The sequence below is a fragment of the Gopherus flavomarginatus genome, chromosome 6 (genome assembly GCF_025201925.1).
Source record: "Gopherus flavomarginatus isolate rGopFla2 chromosome 6, rGopFla2.mat.asm, whole genome shotgun sequence".
NCBI classification, from domain to species: domain Eukaryota; kingdom Metazoa; phylum Chordata; order Testudines; family Testudinidae; genus Gopherus; species Gopherus flavomarginatus.
The window spans coordinates 32,577,033-32,602,737 of record NC_066622.1 but is presented as its reverse complement, the minus strand read 5'-3'; the positions used below and the strand labels follow the sequence as shown (position 1 = coordinate 32,602,737).

Here is a 25,705-nt window from a genome sequence, read left to right as displayed (position 1 = left end):
GGTTTTCTTGGTTCCCCTGGCTTCTTTCTTCAGTTCTTCTTTCTTGCTCCTTTTCTTCCTTGCTCTGAAAACAAAGGGACAAAGAAGAACAAAAGCACCAAACAGCTGAATCATTAAAAAGAACAATTCATAATGAATGACTCTGTCTTTTCATCCAAGGCTTGTGTAAAGTGTTTAAGATCTGTCCTTCTATCCATCCCCGTATACACCTCCTATATAGCAACCTATCCATCCACTCCTAGATAGCAAGCTATCCATCCATCGCCATGCACACACAGCCCCAGTTATCTCAAACACCCCAGCTACCTATCCAGCCATCCCCATACACACCACCCTTCTATCCATCCACACACACTGCATCCATCTATCTATCATACATTCACACACCCGTGTCCATGTACACACACATTCATGTTCGCGCACATACACTCAGGCTCAGACACACCCAATCCTGCCTCCGCCCTCATACAGTGCTCATCATACTCACCTGTCCTCCACGTGCTTCATCGTGTGGGCTAGTGGAACCCCCAAGGTCTCTGGTAAGCAATTGACCAGGATGCCAGCTGTGATGGGTACTGCCCCAAACAGGAGCAGGGGCAGGAAGGAGACAAAAGCCTGGGTCATCTCCACCATGGGGGCTGCCACCGCTCCCAGCCAGGCCATCATGAAGGTGACCCCCATCCCTGACTGCCTGGGGAGAAAGAGAAGCCACAGAGAATTGAGCAATCCCATTAAGGCTGGATACATTATAAAAATAAGCAGATGGTCTAATTTGCATATTTATGAATAAGTAACTCTTTATTTGCATAACCCCCTTGCAGTCAAGTCCATTCATTCCCACTCCAGACCCATCAGTTCTCAGCTCCACCTCCCCATTGGACACATAAATACATCACTGGCCCGCTCCCTCCATCAAGATCTGCCCCAGGCACAGCTCCAGGGCTCCTCCACTGGGACGCTGAAGCAGCTGCTTTAGACCCCAGGTGGGGGAAGCTGAAACCAGGAGTATCCCAGCCAAATGGGGAGGCTCAGCAGGATCTTCCCCAGCAGGACCGGAGGGCACAGATGATTGGAGACATCCACAGAGCTCAACCGTGTCCCAGCTGAGGAAGGACTGGAATGGCTAGCTGAATGAGGGAGGAATCCCAGGGAGGGACACCTTGGACCTGAGCAATGGGACCCTTAGGCTGGGCCTCAGGGCATCATTCCTCACCGTGCGGGGGGTATTAGATTGAACATCTCAAGTCACTAGGCTCCCAGCCCTGCTCCCTGTGCTTCAGGCAATGCTGCCTCCATTGATGCTGTCCAGCAGAGGGCGCGACCCCACTCACCTGATGACAGTGGGGTAGAGCTCAGTGGTGTACAGGTAGGAGCAGCTGGCGGAGGAGGAGAAGAGCCCTTTTCCCAGGACAGTCAGGGTAATCAGCAGCACCTCCATGTCTAGGGGGAGAGAGAGGAGGAGGACCCAGAATGCATCAGGCTGAGAAGAGCCCCCACCCCAATGCGCTGTATCCTCTTTTGCTCTGGGGGTGCCTATCGCTAACTCAGAGACCCAGCCCTGGGTGATAGGCAGCCCAGGACCAAACCTGCCACACTGGGGTTTCATGGCGCCATAGCTGGGCAGGGGCACCGGTCACTTACCAGTCCCCTGGGCCACCTGTAGGGCTACAATCTCGGCCACTGGCCAAACCTCCTTCCCACCACCAAAGCCACCCCAGCTTCCACCGCACCATCACCGGCTCAGTTTTCTGCACAGCAGGGAGGACGGGATACCAGGCTGGATGGGCCCATTGGTCTGATCTGAGATGGCAGGGAGTGGGGGCTACCGGGTCTGATCTGGGCTGGGCTGCATGCTGGTGAAGCCCACGGCAGCTGGGAATGTTATGCTGACTTGGCCAAATGCCCTGGACTCACCCTGCGGCATGGGGACGCTGGCCAGGATGAAGAGTCCCCCCAGGACCAAGCAGGCGGCCTGCATGAGCCGGCGCCCCAGGCGGTTGGCGATGACAGCCACCACCACGCGGAAGGGCATGTCCACAGCGCCAAAGATCAGTTGCACCAGGAAGATGCTGATGCCCCCGAAGCGCTGCAGGTCCAGGGCCAGGTGGAAGAAAGAGAAGCTGTTGGAGAACCTGTCGAATGGGACGGGGAGAACTGAGGTGAGGGGGGGCTCAAATGGGGAGAGAGTCTAGCTGTCTCCCAGCCCCATTCCCCTCTGTTTGTCTCTCCCTCTCTCTTCCGTCTGTCTCCCCTTCATGTCCGTCTCTCCCCGTCCTCTGGTCTGTCTGGTTCTCCCTCCCCATTTCTGTCTGTCTTTGTCTCCAGCTGCTGGGGGGTGGGAGGGGAGAGAGACTTTCCTGTTCACATGGGGGGATCCCCACAGGGTTTTGGTGACACCCACATTTACTTACAGGGGGTTCCCCCACTGGAGAAACTCCCTGCCTAATTACAAACCCAGACACTTGGGGGCCAAAGCAAAACTGAGCCTCCCCCATGCCTTCTCTTAGCTTAAGTCAGTGCTGTGGGGATAAACACTCTGCTCCCATCCTGACCATGGAATCCTCTGGGGGAGTAAACAGCACGGGGACTAGAACTCAGTTCCTCCTGCCATCTGAGCCCCAAGGGGAATCCCCCTCCTCAGCCAGCAGTACAGGGGCTCTGACACACAGCTGACCCTAAGTCTCGTCCCCGGCTACCTAAGCCCGAGGGGAATCCCCCTGCTCTGCCCCTAAACCTCACCTCCTGCCATCTGAGCCCCAGGGGAATCCCCTCCTCTGCTCCTTAGTCTCACCTCGTGCTGTCTAAGCCCCTGCTTGGCCAGCAGTATAGGGGCTCTGACACACAGCTGCCCCAAAGCCTTGCCCCCTGCCATCTAAGCCCACAGGAATCCCACTCAACAGGAGACAATGGTGCAATCACCCTCCCCAGTCAGTTCATCACACTAGTATTGTTAGCCTGGGGGGGACACTTATAGGGGCAAGGGGAGCCCCTTACCAGGCCAGCATGAGGCAGCAGGTGACCCCACACATGGGCGCTGTCCGGAACAGCTCCAGGGCAGAGCGCTGGGAGGGCCCTGAGCTCTCTTCCTCCTGCTTCAGTGTCTGGGGAGGGAGACAAGGTTGGAGCTGAGAGCAGGGTAGAAAAATCACACCTCTTCTCCAGAGAGGGAGATGGGCAGAGCCAGGCAGAGAGAACCCTGGGGCTTGACATCCAGCCCCACCATTGTTAACCACTGGACCCCACTCCCCTCGCAGAGCCAGGCATAGAACCCAAGAGCTCAGACTCCCAGCCCTCCCCATCTCTAGCCACTAGACCCCACAGTGTACCCTGTGCCCCATACCTCCAGGGAGATGCCCTCCCCCTCCAGCTTCTCGCCATTGATATGGGCCACCCGTTGCAGGTTCCTCACCGCCTTCTCAGGTCTGTGGTTGACAATGAGCCAGTGTGCGGACTCTGGGATCCACCTGGGGAGAGGAGGGGTTTGGACTGCGGCTCAGAGAGAGAGAGGAGGGCGTGGTGCCTGCTGAAGACTGGGCACCCATGTCCCCAGGGCTCTGGGCAACAGATCTGGGATTTTGTGCTTCCCTGACAATTGGTCTATCAGGGGAACAGGGCTACAGGGTCTCCATTTGGACCAGTCGACAGGCTACCACTGCCATGGGGTCTGGGCCCCCTCTGGGCTCCCAGACACAGGGTCCTGCAGCTCCTGAGCCCATAATGCCACCCCTGCCTGAAGCTGTGGCTCCCTGTGGATGTGTGCTCCTCAGCCCCAAGGGCACCTACCAGCTGTAGAGGAAGAAGAGGAAGAAGGGCACTGAGGATGCCAGCTGCAGCTGGCGCCAGTCACGGATGGCGTATGCCAGTCCAGCCAGGAGCAGCTGGCCCAGCGTCAGGCTGCAGGAGAGGATGGTGGACACCATGGCCCGGAACTGGGATGGGATCCACTCCAGGGCTGGGGGCAACGGATAGGATGAGACGCGGCACCCTCCAACCTCACCCTGCCTGCCCAACCTTGGGGAGCAGGGCTCAAGCCCGCACCCCTCTACGCTGGTTGGGCCCAGGGTGGGGCAGTGGGGGGAGAGCTGCCCCCCATGCAGCCACACATAGAGCCTGCCCCCCAGAACCCACATACACACTTCCCTCCCCTCCCCAAACCATCTCCCTCATATTTCCCCCTGCCACAAGCCCCTCACACAGTCCCTTCCACACAAAGCCCCCAATCACAGCTCCCCTACAGCCCACACCACCAGCCCCCCACAAACATCCACTCTTACACACATGCCCCTCGCTGCCCCTCATTCTTCACACACCCCCAATCCCTCAGGCCCCCACCCCCAACCTCACACTCACCCCCCCATGCCAGCTCCCCACTCACTCAGGCTGGTGCCATTGAGGATGACGCCCGCAGTACTCATGCCGCTGAAGAAGCGGAAGGCACAGTATGCTGCCAGGTTGGGGGCGAAGGCGGCGCTGGTGCCCATCACACCCATCTGCAGCAGGGACCAGAGCAGCAGCGCCCGGCGCCCCAGTCTGCAGCAGGGGAGACAACACCATTGGAGAAAGGGGGGATACGGGCTAGATGGGCCCATGGGGCTGATGCAGGGTGGAATACTAGGGCTGGGTTGATCTAGGGGGGATACTTAGGTGGATAGGCCCATAGGGTTGATGTGTGAGGGGATCCCAGCTGTACTGGCCCATGGGACTGACGTGGGAGGGAGATACCAGGCTGGATGGGCCCATGGCATGATCCAGGGGGGCAGGGAGGGGGGATACTCTTTTACTCACCTATCCGCCAGGCCCCCGAGGACCAGTGCTCCCAGCAGCACTCCCACCATGTAGATGGACTGGGCAAAATCCTTAAGAGTGCGCTGGCCACAGACCAGGTTCCACTGGAGAGGAGTGGGGAGAGGGGTGTGAATCCAGAGGTGCCCCATGGCACTCCGCACTGCTGGGCATAGGGCTGACTGCATAGTCAGATGGGCTTCACGGACACAGCTGGCACTAAGGGCCAGGAACCACACCTATGTCTCCTCTGCCCACCTGAGCTACCTGAGTCCTGGCTAGTATCTGTACCCTGGCAGCAAGTAGAAGCCAGGGTCCTACTGTGCCAGGTATATGTCCAGCTGAGCCTCCCACATCAGTCAGTGCCCAGCTGTGCCATCCACCACACTTGTGCTGCCCATGCCTGTCTATGACAGGAATCCCCAACTAAGCCATCCATGAGCTCTCCTCATTCCACCTAAGCCCCATCTGAGCCCAACTCTGGTCTCCAAATCCCAGCACCCTCCTGTGCCATCCAAAGCCATTGATGGGTTCTCAGTGCCCGTCTGTGCCCCTTCCCCATTTGCCACTGGGCCATCTGAGCTTACCTGCATCTATCTGGACCCACTTGGTCAGAGCCCAGCTGGGACATCCCAGCTGTTCCTCCTTTCCATCCTCACCAGTGCCAGCCCAGCTGCCCCTGCTGCCCATCCCCACCAGTGCCAGCCCAGCTGCCCCTCCCGCCCATCCCCACCAGTGCCAGCCCACCTGCCCCTGCCCATCTGTGTCACCCAAAACCTCCCTTGCATGCCCACCTGCAGCTCCCATGCCCACCTGAGCCCTGTGACCCCCACACCTTGTGTCCAAGCCTGCCAGCACCCATGCCCTTCAAATGCCCTCTTCCCCTTTTATGCCCTGTTGATTCCACCACATTCCCATGTACCACCCATTGCTTCTGACAAAGCCCTTAGCCCCGCCTTGGCCCAGCACTGTCCGTGCAGCCAGGACTGGAGCTGAGATTCCACAGCCCCGCACAAGGGCTGGAGGGACAGGACAGCATCCCTCCTCCCCTGCCAAATCTGGGGTCTGGAATGATGGGTGGGCCTGGACCAGGGGATCATGGGTTGTTCCAAGTGAGTTACTGTGTAGCCCAGCTGGGCATGGGGCAGCTGGCAGCATGACATGTCACGGGTGCGCTAAGAACAGGAGAAGGGATTGGCACAGGATCCCCGCCAAGGAAAACATCAGGACTGTCATCCATTATCCCGGCTCTCCAGGGTGACTCAGGCTGAATTTCTGCCACAACAGGCTCCTATAGGCTGGCAGGAGGGGCACAGAGTCACAGGCCCGTGGGCAGCGCCAGGAGGGGTGATGCCAAGGCAGAGGTGCCACCCTGTAGAGCAGGACTGATCCAAGGCGCTGCTCCATGGCACAGCAGCGCCTGTTGAGGCCCCCCCTATTTCCTGCAGCACAGTCCCCCCCAGCACTGCGCTGGGATACTGGAGTAAGCACTGCCTGCAAGGAGGCAGTGCCCCCTACTAGGTCCTCCATCACCTGGCTCCCTAAAGCACAGAGACTCTCAGTGCCACGCGGGGGCCAGCACCAATTCAGAGGGGAGTGCCCCCTGCTGAGCCACCCAGCTGGCTCCCTGTGGCACGGCATCCCCTACTGCTGGGGTCAGCACTAAGAGCACCCCCTAGGGAGCCACCCCCCTTCTCCCTGCAGCAGCACAATCAGTGCAGACTCCACTGAGGCAGATAGATTTCCTCCACACCCAGCTGCAGACACAGACTGAAATCAGCTGTGTGGGAGGATTCAGCTCAGGACTTTATCCAGCACTCACGTGCACACCTCCTTTGGGGTTTAAAAGCAGCCCCTAGTGAGCCCCACGCCTGGCTCCCCAGAGAAGCTGAGCACTCTGTCAGGGTCTCCATCCAACTACTGAACTAGCTGGGCCTTAGCTTAGGTGACGAAACCTCTGAGAGGGTATCTCAGGATCTCACTGAGTCATCATGGAGCATGGCCAACCGGGCAGCCTCCAGGCTAGCTCCTCCCACCTCCAGCTGGCTCAGAAGCCCCGCCCTGTGTCACCTCCTGGCTGACATTGACTGCGCAGGCAATGCAAGGGTTCCCTCTAGTGAGTCAGGGCAGCACGGGGGTCCCTGCACTGCAGGGCTCTGAGCACCCACCCTTTGTTCCAGGCCCTGCCAGGGCACAGCCTTGGTCCTGGTTTACAAAGGCATTCATGGATCAGATCATAGGAGCTACAGTGGAGACATCTCCACCATGTCGGGCTGACCAAGGCAGGGAGCTCCTGCAGGGCCACGGCGACCACAAAGCCCAGGCTAGCTGCCACAGAGATAAGGTATGGCCAGTCAAGTGGTTCAGGCCCACAGGAGAACTTCCAGAGGACATGCAGCTAAGCCACAGCCCGATAGTCCTGCTGCTTGTTAGATAACACTTTGCCACCAAACTGATCCAACAGCCCCCTACATCAAGCACAGTCTGTATGCCCCCAAAAGGAAGGAGAGCCGGAGATGCCATGTAGTCCAGTAGACACCTTGCTATGCCAGTCTAATGCATGAGACAGGCTCGGATACTATGGGTGAGAGCACAAAACCAAGGGGGAGAGGTGGATGGATGGATAGGTGGTTGGATGGGAACATAGATAGATGGGTCGGAGAATGGATAGGTGGCTGGATAGATAACCAGCCTCTAATGTTGTCACAGCTCCAGGTCCCCGCTCCCCTGGAATGATCCCCTCACGCTCCCCTCTGTACCTCCGTGATGATGGTGGAGTTGAAGACATTCCTGTCGTATGCCCACCCATCCAGGCAGGGCTCAGTGGCGTTGGTGCTGGTGCCATTAGGGGCCGGAAGCTGCCACTGTGGGGTGCTGAACCGCAGGCACCTGTCTGGCTCCTGGTTGCCATCCATAGGAACGTAGATCTTCAGCTGGTCTCCAGTCACCTCTGTGGTGGCATTGTCTCCCGCCGGGATGTAGCACCAGTGCCTGGGGACAGCAGCTGTGAAGTTCTGCAGGAAGTTATGGGAGGCCACCATGAGCAGAGGGAGGAAGACCAGGGCGACAAGGATGGTTTGGAAGAAGCCCATACGTTGCTCCTTCTCCAGCTGGACATCAGGGGCCATGGAGGCTGTGGGGAAACTTCTTCCTGACTGACTGGTTGCTCTTCTTCTCCAGAGCCCCTGGCTCGTATAGCAGTCAATCTATCTGCCCTAGCCCGGCCTTTGGCCCTGGTAAATCTTTGACCAGCATCAAGGGCAGAGTCAGGTGGGAGGTTGAGAATGTGGAGGAAGTGGTGAAGGGAACAAGGTCCAGCAGAGGACATACTTCTCAGAAGCATTACTCATCTACTAAGGTGCTGGGGAGATATGGCAAGTAGCTGGGTCATGAAATGGGACACAGACTCTTTCCTCTCTAGGGGGTGCTCGCAGAAATCCAGTGCCAGGGTGGGGTGCTGGCTTGGTAGGGGCGGTGGGGAATGGGATACTGGGGCATTTCCCTCTAGGGCTTGGGTTCCGATTTGCCTCTGTGACTGATAGTCATTCCCAGGTGATGACTCACATGGTCGGAAGCTGTGGAATCCACTGAGTCCCGATCCAGTTCCCCCACATCATGGATGCTTCTGAGAGCATGCGGCATTAATGAGTCACAGAGACCCAGCGGGCAACAGATAGGGGTGTTACATTTCGTCGGAGAGGATTTAACTAGAATGGGAACAGACCCGCAACAGAGCCTTCCCCCTGCCTGGCACTGAACTTTGTGGGTGGGTAGAGCCTAGAGACCAGAATTGAGAATGAGCAAGGTCCTGTACCAGGCCGCCACAGAACCCAACTGAGATCAGGATCCCTATTGTGCCGGGCCCTGTACAGACCCCTACTGAGATAAGGCCCCACTGTGCTTGGCGCTGCACAGACCCCAACCAAGATCAGGGCCCCCATCATGTTGCATGGGCACACAGTGAAAGACAGTCCTGGTCCAGAAGACCTGACTATCCAAACAGACCAAAAACAGATTATTCTCACTGTGACAGGTTGGATCCCCTGTCTAGAATGCCACCTGATATGCTGGGGTTCCACTGAGCCCATTTGTTCCACCAGCCTGGGCTTCCTCACCCTGTCCTTGCTGTGCTAGGCCCTCACACCTTCTCTATCACACACAGGTATGGCCACACCCAGCTGCAGACACAGACTGAAATCAGCTGTGTGGGAGGATTCAGCTCAGGACTTTATCCAGCACTCACGTGCACACCTCCTTTGGGGTTTAAACCCAAAATCACATTGTCTTTCATCGTATAGAGAGATCTGTACAGCCTAAAAACCGCCCCCTCCCTCAATGTGGAGGGAGATATGCACAGCTTCCCTCCCCCCAATATGAATTGCACAAACTGGGTTTTGAAATAAACAAGAAATAAGTTTATTAACTACAAAAGGTAAATTTGAAATGATAATAAGGGATAGCAAACAGAACAAAGCAGAAGCAGCAAAGAATCCTGTGGCACCTTATAGACTAACAGACGTTTTGGAGCATGAGCTTTCGTGGGTGAATACCCACTTCCTCAGATGCATGTACAACACAGCAGATTATGTTAGTAAATAAACAAAAACCTAAACTGAGTTTAACACATTAGATGGGTAGGATATAAATTAGCACATTCTTACCCTGAGTGATAAACAGGCTGGCAAATTCTTCAAGTACAAGTTGCTTTGGCTTTCCCAGGCTTTCATACACAGGCTAAAAATCCTTCTAGCCTGTGACCATCACTTCCCACAGTTCAGTCCTTGTTCCTCAGGTGTTTCCAGGTGTGTTGTTGTAGAGAGAGTGAGGGCCCCCCCATAATGTCATTTTCCCCCTTTTATATCTTCTCCCTGGGTCAAACAATTCCCATTGTGTAGTGCTATCTCTGAGAGGTTTCTATTGTACGCAGTCCCTGGGGGTAATCCTTGTGCTTGTGTGCATTTCTTTAATAAGCCATTAACATTGTTTGGCCTTTTTACTGTTGTACCCTGCTTGTGGGTGTTTTCAACCTCACGGTACCTTTCAGTAACACATACATAGCCAAGCTTCAGAACTTCACATACGACGACAGAACATACAATCCAACAAGATATTACAATCTAGCGGATCAAGACTTTTAGAACGATACCTCACAAGGTATACTTTGTACAAGACATATTCTAATTACATGACAGTGGTGAACATTGGGGTGCCAGGGTGTCACTCTGGGCACCCCACATCAGTGGCCCCTTTTGTTCAAGGTGTTGCACTATTGGCCAGTCCACATGCTGACGAACAGCTGGGGCTCTGTTTCTGTGTTGCAGGCCATCGCCATTTCTCTTCTGTCAGGGCTCTGTTCTGCTTTGCATCCACAGCACTCAGCTAGCCCTGTCATTTCTCCAGATGGCAGCCCTGGGGGTGGGCAGTGCGGTATCTCTGTGGGCAGGGGGCACTGCTTACACCCCCAGGAGGGATCGGGGCCAAGAATGCCCCTGCAGGCACCAGCCCAAGGAGATCTTCCAGTCCAGGGCCAGCCCAATAGCAAACCTCAGAGATCATCTAAAATCACCCTGGATAAGACCCACATGCACTTCTTACATCCCCCTACAGCCTAAACTGTGGGTCTGTTGATCTATCACTGCACATCCCTCTTCTCTGCCCCACCCCAGCCACTGGGGCACCCATCTCTGCCCCTCCAATCACCCATCCCTGGGGTACCCCCATCTACCCCTCCCTAGCCCTACACCCATTCACTACCTCTTGGAAGTCCTGCCACCCCAGATAGATTGGTGATTACTGTTTGGGATGCCCAGAACAGGAGACTCACCTGGTATCCAGAGCTATATTGTCCCTTCCAATCTTCCCCCTAGGGGATCTAATCTCCTACCACAGCACAGATGTAACATGAGGGTGCTCATACCGCTAGACATCCATCGCCCTTCTGCTAGTAGCCAGTACTTGAGGCAGCTTCTTTAGGGTATGGAAACTACTATGTACATAGTCCCCAGCATCCCTGCAGGAGCCTTCCTGCTTCTGACACCCATCATCCTCATGTGGGGAAGAGTGTGGTGCATCATGAGAAAATGCAGTTTATACTGGGAGCCCAGCCTAGAGGAGAATGGGTGCATGAGGCACTCAAACTACATCACCCATGATGCACCAGTCAGGGATTCCCAAGATGCATTCCCTTCCCATCTACAAGAGGGAAGACCATGATGCATCATGGGAGATGTAGTCTGACCAGGGCATCCATCTCACAGAGAAGACAGGATCAGGAGGCTGCCAAACTACATCTCCCATAAGGCACTGAAGTGGTATTTTAGAATCAAAATTCTTAGATTTTTGCTGAAAATATCAACACTTTCTGGAGGGAGAAACATGCTCCTGCCCTTATTTCCAGAGGAGCTCCAGCCCTGACTCCATGGGGTGGTTGGTGTGCAGGAATCAGGAGCAACGGAAATTTCTTAGTGTGGCTGAGTACATTTCTTAGTACATTTATAAAATATACAGAAGGCCGCAGGAAGAGGTGCAGGAAATCTCACCTAGGCACCTCCCCACACACACACATCCAGTCCCTGCTGCCTGGGGGCTCATACCCAACACCGAAGGGTCACTCCAAACTCCAGCCCCATTGATGAATGTTGCAGTTTGGATAGCCCACTTCCTGTACAACCTCGCTGAGCTGCCTAGCTGCCCCACAACTCCCTGCACCTAATAGGGCACCCTCGACACCTTCAGAGCCCCCAAGTCCTTCTCCCCACGCTGCTTAATTTGCCCCAAAGGGGGTCAGAGCATCAGTTCGGCCACAGGATCCAATCCAAGCCCAGCTTGGTAGTGGCTCATCAGCAGCTATGAAATCTGTTGGCTGGGTTTCAGCTCACAGGAGGACAGAAACCTGCATCTCATGAACCATCATTGCTGGCTGGCTGGGCCACAGATGCGGAGCTCCCCTCCCCCAGTAGGGAGGGTCACTTTAGAGGGGTGGATGTCAGGCCAATATACACCACCAGTTCACAGCCCCACCAGGCCGGAGGAGGGGTGTGTGTCAGGCCAAAATACACCACCAGAGGGAGCCAGTTCACAGTCACACCAGGCCGGAGAGGGGCAGGTGTCAGGCCAATACACACCACCCACAGGAGACAGTTTAAAGCCCCACCTGGCTGGAGGGCGGGGCGGGTGTCAGGCCAATATACACCAGCAAGGGGAGCCGGTACAGTTACACTTGGCAGTGTTTTTCGGGGAGGTGTCTCCCTGCTCTGTCCATGCTCCACAGGCTGCCTGCATGTGTGGCGTAGGTCCCCCACTAGGGGGCAGCTCAGTGGCACAACTCAGAAGCCCCCAACCCCACATTTGCCCTGTCTCTTTGAGGGGGCTGATTCCTAAGTTGCAAAGGGAGCAGCAGGTGGCTCCTTCTCTCATGTGGGCCCTTTGGTGCAGCCTGCACCTGTGCACTGGGGGGGCCAGGACTAGGAGCTCTGGGGGCGGGGAAGGCTGTTCAGATCCTGGTTGAGTGGACAATGTGAGCCATGGTCTCCTCGGCGATCGCCTCCTTGCCTTTCCTCATGGCTCTGGAACAAAAGAGGGAGAGAGTGAAAAGGATGGAAAGGGCAGGTGGGAAGGGATTGATGGGGAAGGAAAAGAGGTTTGCAGGGGGAAAGGGCAGCGGGAGATGTACCCCAGCAGCCTGTGACTCACACCTGTTCTCCACTTCTTCTATTTTGTCCAGCAGGGGGACGTTGTGCATCTCTGGCAGGAAGCAGGCGGCGATGCCGGACACGACGGTGTCAGGGACTCTAACCCCCAGACAGCAAAGTTCGTTGTCTGACCGCGAGAGAGACAGGCAACACCAGCAAGGTCCGATCAAAAGCTCTTTATTGACAAGTGCACGCATCAATAGAGAGCAGCTCGTCTCTAGAGAGAACCAGCCCACTCTTTACATCTTAGTATAAGCCTATATAGACAGTTCCGTCGCGTCATAAATTATTCACTGGAGCAACCCACCCCCTTCTTTTAACAACTAGAAAGTAGACACCTTTTAGTATACATGCATGCCTAAAGTTAGAAATGTAGGGGAGTTAAAAACAAACAAAGAACAAAACCAGGGAGTGAAAACAAGGAGACTGGGAAACTAGGGCTCTTATCAGTTCTTCGAAGGAGCTGCCCTAACACAGCACATCTGGTACTATGCCAGGAATGCAGCTTCTCTCTTATCTCACTTTTTCCCAGCGCTTGTGAGACATGCTGCTGCTTCTCAGTGTTTTCCACTCAGGAATTACCCACAAACCTCTGTTAGCCTGACTTTGGTGAGGTTGGCATACCTGGTTGTGTCTGCAATATCTTTATTCAGGCCTAACAATCCCCCCTTTGTCCCTAGAGGACCATAACGGGACTCTTGGGACACATATCCATTTAACAATTGTACGGGAGAGGCTAGTAAACCATGACGCAAGGTCTGGGAGGTGGTCCTCAAAACTAAAAGTGTGATCAAGAGATACAGCATGGAAAACAACAGCAACATTCTTAATAGCTTGTAAATCCTTGTCAATTAAGCCAGAGTGATTAACAGAAAAGCAACGTTTTTCCCCGATGCGAGCACAAGCCCCTCCCTAATTCAGCATTCATGGCATCTAGCACACGTCTATTTTGCAAAGTTACTTCTGCTACTTCATCAGTTTCTCATTGCAACTTTTGGAAAGCGTCTATTAATGCATTAGCTGTTTTTTCAAGCTCTGCAGAAATATTTACAACTTCTCTCTTGAGCTTAGCCACCCACAATCCAGGAATGAGTGCACGGACAAAAGAGTGGAATCCTGTTTGTCTGACAACTAAGGGATTGGGGCACTGACTATAAATCAGTTAGGTACACCAAGTGGTCTAATTTCCCAGATGTTTCCGTGAATAATCCAGTCCCATGCGCATCCTCCCCATGGACCCGTCAGGATTCAGTATGTGGAAGCCCACACCCCCCGGTCCAAATGCTTGGAAGGAGCACTGTAAATGTTCACACTTCCACCCAGAAAGTCTTTAGTATATCTCCATGACCACAGATCAGATGGTACTCCTGATGTGTCTGTAAGGGCAGTGGGCCAAGTCTGGTACTCAAGATCACCCCGAATGGCCATCAGCTGGTCATTCAGGAAATCCTGAATTTCCAAACATACTAGATCCCACTGCAATGCCTTCCCAGCCTCAGTAATATTTAATACCATTTTTCCTTGGTGTAGTACTATATTACATCTGTTATTTAACTATTTTCAGGTACTTTTAAAAGGCATTGACATTAATAGCATAGCAGGGGGTTACATTATTAGTCACTGGAATGGTTTCAATACAGGTAAAATTTCCAGTGGCAGAACAAACTCTTCGGGTACTTGTTATTTAAAATCCAGTTAGAGAGAGCAATACATGCTGAAGGATTTATCCAGAACACAGGGCACAGCCTGTAGAATAAACCCCAAAATCCAATCAATACCACATTCCCAAGCATGGGTCCCACAAATTTCTTCCTGCCAGTGTACAATTCTTTGTTTCTTCACCAGGGTCAGTTCTTAATGTCCTTTCTAGTTAGGAATTCCTGGACTTTGGCAATTTCAGTGGAGTGAGTGTTCCTTCTTCTTTCCCAAAACAGTTGTGGTGCAGCATCCTACAGGGGAGAGGTTACTAGCACATCACCCTGTAATGGTTTTGCTTTTTCTAGAAAAATTCAAAAGCACAATAGATCTGTCAGTGGACAAGGGAGAGGTTACTAGCACTTCACCTTGTACTTTTTCCCTACTGTCCAGAAGGCACAGTGGAGCTAGAAGGAGAAACAGGCTAATCATCAGTAGGAGAATTCTCCCGAGGTGGAGGGGTCTTTTTGCAGTGAGAATCTTGGGTCCAAGCAGTCAATTTTTGGCACTTTACAGCGGTGTCGGTATCGGCAGGGCTTAATAACAGCCTTTCCAGCATGGAGCCAAAGCAGTCTTTCGCTGGTGGACCTCTACATCAATCCGGTTTCCTGGTTCCAAGTAATGGCAGGGCTGCTAGGGTCTTTGGGTAGCGCTTCTTTACCTGTGAGAAAAGAAACCTAACACATTTCATTAGTGCCTGGCAGTGTTTTGCAGATCTCATTGCTGTTTGGGCATATTCAAGCCCTCCTTTTCCTGGTTGTCAGCCAAGTCTTGACTGTGAATGGAGTCAGTGTCCTATCTATAGCCTGAACTTGCTATTTTTTTTCCAGTTAACTTATTCTGTTCTTTGTTCTTCTTACCTTCTTGTCTTCTTTTATCCTACAAAGGAAACTTCCACTTTTTACTTATACACCTTTTCCCCAACCATGAACACATAAACATTGCCATTATACAGTACATTAGTCTTATTATTCAATGTATGCCACATATACCCTTCCACTATAATAACTTTATTACAGAACTTTGGAGCAACAGGCCAGGACAAGCGCACCTACTTTGAGGAGTTCACTTAATATACAACCTCTAGTCCAATAGCTTCCCACCATCCCCAGCCCTCTGAGGTAGCCAGAAGGATCCCATGTACAATATGGAGAGTGGGTTAACTTTTCATGTCTTTGCTTTCAAAGATTGTTGGTATGCAAATTTTAACAATAATTTTTGCAATTAACAATTTAGCCAATGAAGTTTCTTTTCCTTACTTAAGGAAATGTATTAGACTTTAGTATATTACATTTTCCTGGTTTATTTAAACACTCTGTATTCCAAGTTGAATAAAACAAGTATCTGCATTTTAATTTAATCTTTTTGCCTGATTCCAAACCAGACCATCCCATGAAAACACTAAACGCAACAATTCTGGCCACAAGACAAACACCACAAGACAGAACATAGAACACAAAACATAATTCCTATTGTGCTAGTAAATGCATGGTACGTTGAATGCTGTTCAGCTGGCATCAGTTTTCTCTGATTATCTGAAAGACAAAAAAACAGAGGTTTACCCCTTCTGGGCAGTCAATCATTGCTTAAAATAGACAAATACCCTTGTTGATTTCAGGAAAAACAGAGGAATTACCCCATATTTTATGTGTTTTATAGGCAGCCCAGGTTTCAGTGGCTCCTACCTTATCAGTTAGATAATTTGCATTAATACAGATGCTTTTTGGCTTGCTTTTTACTTTTAACTCCTGCTTTCAAACACTGAAAGAAAACATCACCACTTATAGTGCCCTTAGAGCCTAATAAAATTTCAATTACATAGCACTATATACATTCTTCAGCTAATTTAACTAAATTCTAAATGATTGCAATTAACAATTTCTTTGCCTCAATTTATTTACAAACATTTCAAAGACACCAAGAACTTTCCTCTTTAGCATTTTTACAAAGTTCAACTGCTATTTCCTCCAGCAACTACAGAGTTAACTTCTCACTCTTCCTTAAATCACTTGCTTGTCTCTCAACAGCCACTTTTATCAACTCAAATCACCATTTCAAGTAAGTCCTGGGTATTTGAAATCTCCATGCTTACACTTACCTACTCCTTCCTTCCACTACACCCTCAAAGTTTTCCAACCTGTTTTCCAATCTCTGTCTGTTGCCTGCCCGCCTGGGCCCGATCCTGCTTTTCTCACTGAACTGTCCCTTCCATAGGCACCGGCTTGTTCCACTACCAGTTTAGCTAGGAGGGTGGGCTTCTTAACTAGCCCCCACCCTTCCTTATGTCCTTTTTTTTTTTTTCCTCTCTCCCATTAAACATTCTAGTAGCAATGCTAACTACTTCAGACAAACTTTTCCCTTGCGTACCATCTGGATGTTCTCTAAATCTCTTTGCAATATCCTTTGCACATTGTGACATGAAAACCATTTTAACCATTTCCTTTCCATGATCAGTTTCAGGATTTAAATTCCCATGCTTTTTAACTTCACAAATCAGTCGAGCACAAAAGTCAGAGGGGTGCTTGTCTGGATGCTGAACACAAGCAGTCACCTTGCTCCAATTTGGAGTAGCCTCCCCTGCATTTCTAATACCATTCAAAACAGCTTTCAAAAATCCATCCAACTTTGTCTTTTGAGCTGGATTATTGGGATTCCAATTAGGGTCGGTAATTAGCCAAGGTGCATTCAAATGAGCTGCAGATTTTTCTTTTACTTTTTGTCTTTCATCTTCTGTCATGAGAGTATCTAATAACTGATTTACATTTGCCCAAGTGGGCACATGAGTGAAAAAGATTGTGCAGAACAGTCTTTCCACTGCCTCAGGATTGTCTTATAAGTGAGGCATAGTGCACTGCCAGTTAAACAAATCTGAAGTTGCAAACAGGGTATGGGTAAAACCATCTCATGTTCCCCAGCAACCAGTAGAACCAGATAAGTTCTCAACGAGGCTTGTAATATCAGGGGTGTCTCAGAAACATTCTCCCTCATGGAGTTAAGTAACTTAGTGGGGGTCCACAAGGGCGAGGACGAGGGCTGCTGTAATACTGAGGGTGTTTGAAAAGCAGTCCCTGACCAAGTTTGCAAAAGGCTGGCTAGAGGCTGCACAGAGGGGGTGAGGCTGCCTGATTCCTCTGAAGATGAGGGAACATCACTCTGAGCTCCCCCTTGATTCTCCTCTGTCCCTGAACTGTCCCTAACCTGCTTTTGGTGGGGGATTTTTTTACAAGAGCTCTCCATACAAACAGCTTCAAAAGCTACCCGTCCCTCCATGGGTTTATAATTATACCATACAAACAAGAAATCCATTTGTGCCGGCCTAAGATAAACCAAAATATCCCTTAAGGAGTTCATCCTATCTGTGGAAAAGGTTTCACCCTCCGGCCAGTCTCTAGTCGGGGACAAATGAAAGGTAAATGATGGCCATTGGATCCAACACAGATTTCTCATCTTAAATTTAACTAGACCAGCAGTCTCAGAAATCTCTTTCCAATCTCTAAGTATCAGAGACAACGGGGCGTCCCCCGGTCACTTACTGCCAACTTGTCCCATTTTAGTGAAGGGACTCTAACCCCTCTTCGTGAAGGGACTCTAACCCCTCTTCCCCGGGTCCAGGTAAAGGGACTCTAACCCCCACCTCCCCGCGTCAAGCGCTCGCTTACCTCTCCAGGGACTCGAACACCTGGACTGGGACTCAAACCCAGCCTGGGACTCTAACCCAGACAACTTGGATCCTGCACAAACCTGGACTGGGACTCTAACCCAGACCTAAGTTGTCAGGGACTCTAACCCTGACAACCTGACCCTACTCAACGGGTAGGTGGACATTGCTGGATTTCTACGAGCTTCAGCTGGTTCACAGAACACGCCTTATCGCCAACGCAGAGATCAGATCACCAGGCAAGGCTCCTCTAAACCGGAGGATGCGCGCTGCGTTGCCTCAGGGTCCGATTCCCCCCCGGAGAGTCAGACGGGTCCCGGCGGAGTCACCAAAGATGTCAGGGACTCTAACCCCCAGACGGCAAAGTTCGTTGTCTGACCACGAGAGAGACAGGCAACACCAGCAAGGTCTGATCAAAAGCTCTTTATTGACAAGTGCACGCATCAATAGAGAGCAGCTCGTCTCCAGAGAGAACCAGCCCGCTCTTTACATCTTAGTATAAGCCTATATAGACAGTTCCGTCGCGTCATAAATTATTCACTCGAGCAACCCATCCCCTTCTTTTAACAACTAGAAACTAGACACCTTTTAGTATACATGCATGCCTAAAGCTAGAAATGTAGGGGAAAATGTAGGGGAAAAATGTCTGCACCAGGAAGATGTCCAGGCCAAAGGCCGGCAGGTCCATGGAGAGCCCAAGTAAGACAGGTTGGTGGAGAAGCTGCTGAGCAGAGCGGAGATGAGTCAGAGGGCAGGACTCACAAGTGACATGGAGAGCTCAGCAAGGTTGTGACAGAAGGGGTATAAACAACCCATCCATCCTCCTAGATACATCTGTGTCCATCCCTCCCGCCGTCCATCCCCCTAGATACATCTGTGTCCAACCCTTCCCCATCCATCCTCCTAGATATATCTGTTTCCACCCTTCCCCCTGTCCATCCTCCTAGATAGATCTGTGTCTGTCCCTCCCGCTGCCCATCCTCCTAGATGCATCTGTGTCCATTCTTCCCCATCCATCCTCCTAAATACATCTGTGTCCATCCCTCCTGCCATCCATCCTCCTAAATACATCTGTGTCCACCCTTCCCCATCCATCCTTCTAGATACATCTGTGTCCATCCCTCCCCCCATCCATCCTCACAGATGTGTCCCTCTGTCCATCCTTCCACCCCTTCTCAGAGATTTAGCTGTGTCCATCCATCCATCCATCCTCGCAGAGGACCTGAGTCCCTCAGACACTCCATCCCCTCCTTAGATCCAGGAAGATGTATCTGTGTCCATCCATCCTCATTACTAAATCCTGACTATCTTGACGTTGGACTATCTGTCCATCCCTCCCTCTCCACATGGATCCTCTTCTCCTTTTCTGTGTATCACCACAGCTGACCTTCTATCCAGTTCCAACCCTACCCCTCCACCCAGCACCATCTAGCTGTGCCCCGAAAGGTACTCTTATCCCGCAGAGGATATATGGCTCTGTCCATCCCCTCCAGGGAGTGGGAGGATCACTCCCTGGTGCTGGAGGCTCTGAGCTGCAGGCTGGTTGGGCAGAGGGCCCTTACCTGACACTCATGAGGCAGCAGGAGATGCGTCTCATGGCTGGTGTGCGGAAGAGGCGAAGGCAGGAGCAGGTGCTTTTCCCAGTGGGGCTGCCCCTGACCTTCTCCAACATCTAGGAGAGAGAAGGTGGCTCAGCAGTGCCCTGGCCACTCAGGGCCCTAGGCGAGGAGGAGGCTGGACACTGACTTGCCCCTTCCCTTGGCCCCACTGGCCTAGCCCAGGACCTAGCCAGCCCCAGAGCCCCACCCCTCATCTTTCCCTAACTGAGACTCTCGCAGGGCTGAGGCTGGGGGGCAGGAGCTCAGCACGATACCTCAATCATGGCTTCTGTCCTTGGTGTCTGTCCTGGGAGCCTGGCCACTGGGAGAGGGTAACTGGGGGGAGGGCAAATCCCAGCCCTGAATGTTGGGAGAGGGCCAGCACCAGAGCAACAGATTGAGGGAGGGATGGATGGGTGTGTGTGAGGGAGAGATGGACGGGTGTGTGTGGGGAGGGAGGGAGGACAGGTGTGTGTGGGTAAGGAGGAATGGATGGATGTGTGTGGGGAGGGAGGAAGAGAGGGAGGGACGAGTGTGTGTGTGAGAGATGGATGGGTGTTTGCGGGGAAGAAGAGATGGATGGGTGTGTGTGGGAGGAAGAGATGGATGGGTGTGTGTGGGAGGGATGAGCGGGTGTGTGTGGGAGGCAGAGATGGATGGGTGTATGTGGGAATGAAAGGAAGCATGGTTGTGTGTGGGGTGAAAGGGATGGATGGGTGTGCATGGGGAGGGAGGGACAGAGGGATGGACGGGTGTGCGGGAGAGAGGGATGGAAAGATGGATGGATGTGTGAGAAGGGAGGGATGGACGGGTGTGTGTGGGAAGGGAGAGAGGGATATGTTTGGGGAGGGACAGAGGAGGGGTGTGTGTGGATAAGGAGGGATGGATGGGTGTGTGGGGGAATGGAGGGGTGAACAGGTGTGTGTGGGGGTGAAGGGATGGACGGATGTGTGTGGGGAGGGAGGAATGGATGGATATGTTTGGGGAGGGATGGAGGATGGGTGTGTGTGGGGATGGAGGGTTGGATGGATTTGTGTGGGGAGGGAGGGATGGACGAGTGTGTGCGGGGCAGGACGGAGGACGGGTGTGTGTGGATAAGGAGGGATGGAGGGTGTGTGTGGGGATGGAGGGATGGGCGGATGTGTGTGGGGACGAAGGGTTGGACGGATATGGTTGGGGAGGGACGGAGGACAGGTGTGTGTGGGGATGGAGGGATGGATGGATTTGTGTGGGGAGGGAGGGATGGACGAGTGTGTGCGGGGCAGGATGGAGGACGGGTGTGTGTGGATAAGGAGGGATGGAGGGTGTGTGTGGGGATGGAGGGATGGGCGGATGTGTGTGGGGAGGAAGGGATGGATGGATATGGTTGGGGAGGGATGGAGGACGGGTGTGTGTGGATAAGGAGAGATGGAAGGGTGTGTGTGGGGATGGAGGGATGGGTGTGTGTGTGTGGGGAGGGCGGGATGGATGGGTGTGTGTGTGGAGGGATGGAGGACAGGTGTGTGTGGGGAGGGAGGGATGGACACGTGAGTGTGCACAGAACTGGATGGTTGGAGAGATTAAGCCCTTTCAACCCTAGACTGGATCAGGGCCCTCGCCCCATGTGATGTGCCCCTCTTGCCCTCATTCCTTTGCCCCCCCAGCTCCATGGCCCACAAAGGAACTTCCACCCCCTCACTGCCCCCGCTGTGTTGGGGGGGGCTCCTCTTTGGACAAGATCCTGCCCCCTTTCGGCTTTCCCAGCTCCCAGTGCCATGCAAGCGAGGAGATTTGCCAGGTGCCAATCCAACTGGGGCTTCCCCAAGGACCTCCCATCCCCCTTGCCAGGGCCAGCCCCAGCTGTGTATCAGGGCTGGGACATGCTGTGACCCCCTAGGGGTCAAAGGGCATCATCTCACATCCAGGGAGAGGCTGTCCCCACCCAGCTGCTTCTGGTTGATCCGGGCCACCCGTTGCAGGTTGCTCAGCGCCATTGCAGGTTGGTTGACAATGAGCCAGCATGCGGACTCTGGGATCCACCTGGGGAGGGGAAGAGCCGGGATGCCACTCAGACAGGGCTGATCCCTGAGGGATCTCAAAGCACTTTTCTGTCATTTCTTCAGCCCCCTGTTTTATGGACGGGGAAACTGAGGCATGGGGGGATGTGATTTCCCCCTACCAAGGTCACAGAGTTAAGCTGTGGCCAGGCTGGGAACAGAACACAGTCCTCCCCCTGCTCTTACCATTGGACCCCACTCCCCTCCCAAAGCAAAAAGTAGGACCCAGGAGTCCTGGCTCCCAGCCCTCTGCTCTCACCACTGGACCGCACTCCTCTCCAAGGCCCTTCTGGGGATGGGGGACTCACCAGGCGCAGAGGAAGAAGATGAAGAAGGGGGTGGAAATGGCCAGCTGCAGCCAGCGCCAGTCCCTGATGCCGTAGGCCAGGCCAGCCAGCACCACCTGGCCTGCCGTGCTGCAGTAACTCAGCCATGTCACCACTAGGGTGCGGGAGTTGGTGGGGACCCATTCCAGACCCGGGCAGGGGCAGAGGGATGCAACATCTGAGCTGGCGGGTGACTCCTGAGCTCCTTTCTCAGTCCAAGCCCCTCCCCACGCCCATCACTCATGGGCCTCAGCCCAGACCAGCCTTGGGGATGGAGAGGCTCATTTTTGTGGTCCTTTCAAACTCCCCACTCGAGCCTCCCACAATTTGGGCCAGCCGAGATTTTCCTGCTAGAAACTGGGCTGAAACGCAGCAAAGTCATTGCGTGCTATACAACGCGACACTGGATGGGGAAAGTCCCTGGGTGTCATTAACCTGGATTGGAGTTGGTGCCCCCTATGGGGAAGGCCCCCATACCCCATTCCTCATCCTCTTAGGCTAGCCAGTCCCTCCGCTTTGGGGCTGGAGTGGAGCCAGTGCCCATTGGTGAGGAAAGGCCTCATATCCCATCGTCCGAAGCCAACCAGCCCCGACTCTAGGGCCAGATTGGAGACGGTGCCCAGTGGAGCAGAAAGCTCCATATCTTATTCCCCACAAGCCAGTTGGTCCCCCTGCCCTGGGGCTGGATTGTAGCTGGTGACCCTAGAGGGGAAAGGCCCTGTCCCATTTCCCCTTCCCTGGGGATACTCACTGAGGCAGATGTAGTTGAGGAGGAAGCCAGACAGACCAACCCCGCTCAGCACGTGGAAGGTGCAGTAGGTGAGGAAGTCTGAGGACAAGGCAGCCCCCGTTCCCATGACAGCCACCAACAGCAGAGAACACAGCAGGATGACCCGCTGCCCAAACCTGCATCACAGGGGGGAGTGTCCAGGGTGAGATCCCAGGGGGAGCAACACAGCTCTCATATGTCAGACTGTTCACCTGCGGTACTCACTGCCACAGGAGACTGCAGCACTCCATCAGCATCACTGATTGTTTGGAGCCAGTAACTGACAGATGATAATCACTGATCAACAGTAACTGCCCCAGCTCACTGATCATTACGGTAAATAACTGATCATCGAAACAAGTGGCCAGCACTTGATCATTGTTCATTGATAGCCGGTAACTGACCGAGCTTGGCCGTTCACTCAATGCCCTGGCATTTCTCGTTCTGTCTGCAACATGATAACCTTTGAGTGCTGTGTCTGATCCAGCCCAGAATTTCAGGGAACGTTCCAGGCATCAATTTTGCTAAAACCAGGGGTGGGCAAACTACGGCCTCAGGGCCACATTCAAATCTTCAGATGTTTTAATCCATCCCTCAAGCTCCTGCCAGGAAGCAGGTTCTGGGGCTTACCCAGCTCCCAGAAGCAACGGCATGTCCCTTCTCCGGCTCCTATGCATAGGGACAGCCAGGGGGCTCTGCACGCTACCCACGCCCCAAGCATAGCCCCTGCAGCTCCTGTTGGACGGGAACTGCGGCCAACGGGAGCTGCAGGGGCAGCGCCTGCAGACGGGGCAACACTCAGAGAAGCCTGCCTGTACCTTCATGTAGGAGCTGGAGTGGGGACATGCCGCTGCTTCTGGGAACTGCTTGAGGTAAGCACTGCCTGGAGCCTGCCCCCTTGCCCCTCTCCCGGGCCCCAATCCCCTGCCCCAGCCCTGATCACTCTCCCGGCCTCCAAACCCCTCAGTCCTAGCCCAGAGCACCCTCCTGCACCCCCAACACTCATCCCCAGCCCCACCCCAGAGCCCACACCCCGAGCCAGAGCCCGCACCCCCCAAGCTCCCTGCCCCAGCCCGGAGCTCCCTCCCTCACCCTGAACTCCTCCTTTCTGGCCCCACCCGAGAGCCCGCACCCCCAGCCAGAGCCCTCACCCTCTCCCACACCCCAAGCCCCAATTTTGTGAGCATTCATGGCCTGCCATACAATTTCTATTCTCAGATGTGGCCCTCGGGACAAAAGGTTTGCCTACCCCTGGCTAAAACAGCTATGGGGAATTTGGGCACAACTGGAAGAGGGAAATGGATGGTATACGGAGCCCCAGCAGCACTTTAGCAGAGCCCCAGCTTCAAGCACCAGAGAACAAAAAACTGGCTGAGGGCACCAATGAATGCACTAGCAGCATGACAACACTCCATCTCAGCTCTGCCCATCCTCCCAACAGAGTGTGTGTGTGGGGGAATGACATCTCCCAGACAAATAACAATGGGGGGAGGGTACATGGGGGGAAGGGGGCGTGCCCACAGCCCCTGGCAGTAGAGGACAACGGGTGACCCTGGCATGAGAGAGGCGGTAGGGGGCTTGCAGCAAGTCCCTGAACTAGAAGGGGCTGGATGCAGCAGAGGGAGCTGTGCAGGGGATGGAGGGATGCACGGTGTGTACAAGTGCTAGGCCAACAGAAGCAGCAAAGCGTGGGACCTCCTTGTTAATAACCAGCCCTTGCTAACGCCTGTTGGCTGAGTGCTGAGCGCCGATCAGTGACGGACGTGCCTTCGCTGACAGCTGGGGTTGTCACCCACAACCCATGGTTAACAGGCAGTGCTGGAGAGCTGAGCATCAATAACCAGCCAGCAACAAGTGAGGAGCAAACCACTCGCAAGTGTAGGGTGCATCTGGGAGTGTTTCCATGCATCATGGAATGACCTAACGTTGGACCATGCGTCTGAGCCAGGGCGGCAGGGGTGTGGGGACACTGGGCTGGATGGGCCCATTGGTCTGATCCGGGGGGAGGGGGTAGAGGGGATACCAGGCTGGATGGGCCCATTGGTCTGAGCCAGGGAAGCAGAGAGAGGGGATCTGATCCAGGATTGGGGACATTAGTTTCAAGGGGACATCCCCCATCACCCACCTGTCTGAGAAGACTCTGAAAAGGAGGGCTCCGAGCAACATCCCTGCCATGAACAGCATCTGTGCCAGTGCCGGGAGGGGGCCCAGATCACACACCAGATCCCACTGGCAGACAGACAGACAATCAGTGCCCACAGAGACGGGGTATGGTGCCTCCAGGGGGCCCCCTTCCAGTCAATGGCTTGACCTGAGGGACTGGAACTCCATAGCCATGTATCCCCCAGCACCCAACCTTCTCCCACACCCTTCTCTGGCCCCCTCCCTAACTCTCCCCATTCTCTCTCTCCCCTACCGTCCTCCCAATTCCCGCCCCTCTTCATCCCCCACCTCCCCACCCCCTCTCTCCCCACAATCCCCACTCTATCCCCTCCCCCCACCTCATGGTTCTGCTTTGGGGCAGCAGGGAAGAAGGGGGGCTATCAGCCATACCTCAGTGATGACGGTGGAGGAGAAGGTGCTGCGGTCGTAGTACCACCCGTCCTGGCAGGGCTCTGTCTCGCCTGCCTTGCCCAGCGAACCGTTGGGTCTTGGATGCTGCCCATGGGTGCCCACCAAGTGACAGCGCCTCTCTGGGCTCGGGACCAGGGAGAGCCCCCCATGAGCTGCAGTGGTGTTGCCCACCCAGCTGGCGTTGGTGCCTGGCGGCAGAGGGCGGCACTGGTGCTCAGGGGAGGCGGCACTGAAGTTCTGCACCAGGTTGTGGCTGGCAATGGGGAGGGCAGGCCCGGTGAGCAGCAGGATACAGAGGAGCTGGAAGGGACCTGCACTGCCCACCTTCTCCAGGAGGTCTCCAAATGCCATAGCTGGGGGGTGGCAGGGGACACCAGATGGTGGGGGAGATGGGCACAAGCCCCTCCTGGCTTGTGACTGGAGGGAGAGACGGGCACCTCGAGGGAGAGATAGCGACCAGCACCTGCAGGGAGAGATGGGCACAGGTTCACTCCAGGAGCAGCTCTTCCCAGCTCCTGGCTGCCTTATATACCGAGCAGAGGGGAAGGTGGAGAGGGGGGTTAACGATTGACTCCT

The 25,705-nt window shown here is 54.0% G+C and overlaps 1 protein-coding gene across 1 annotated transcript in view; it reads right to left on the bottom strand.

Annotated features, from left to right (window-relative positions):
• Positions 1–25,480, bottom strand: part of LOC127053838 (solute carrier family 22 member 6-like) — a 34,380-nt gene extending 8,900 nt beyond the window's left edge. Inside the window, exons 1-10 of the mRNA XM_050959156.1 lie at positions 25,454–25,480; positions 7,542–7,883; positions 4,786–4,889; positions 4,376–4,530; positions 3,784–3,952; positions 3,341–3,464; positions 2,995–3,101; positions 1,915–2,132; positions 1,332–1,440; positions 488–691 (exon numbers count right to left, since the gene is read on the bottom strand). Of these exons, the coding sequence (XP_050815113.1) occupies positions 488–691; positions 1,332–1,440; positions 1,915–2,132; positions 2,995–3,101; positions 3,341–3,464; positions 3,784–3,952; positions 4,376–4,530; positions 4,786–4,889; positions 7,542–7,883; positions 25,454–25,480 (1,559 nt within the window). The remainder of the gene's footprint in view (positions 1–487; positions 692–1,331; positions 1,441–1,914; positions 2,133–2,994; positions 3,102–3,340; positions 3,465–3,783; positions 3,953–4,375; positions 4,531–4,785; positions 4,890–7,541; positions 7,884–25,453) is intronic.
• Positions 25,481–25,705: the final 225 nt, after the last annotated feature.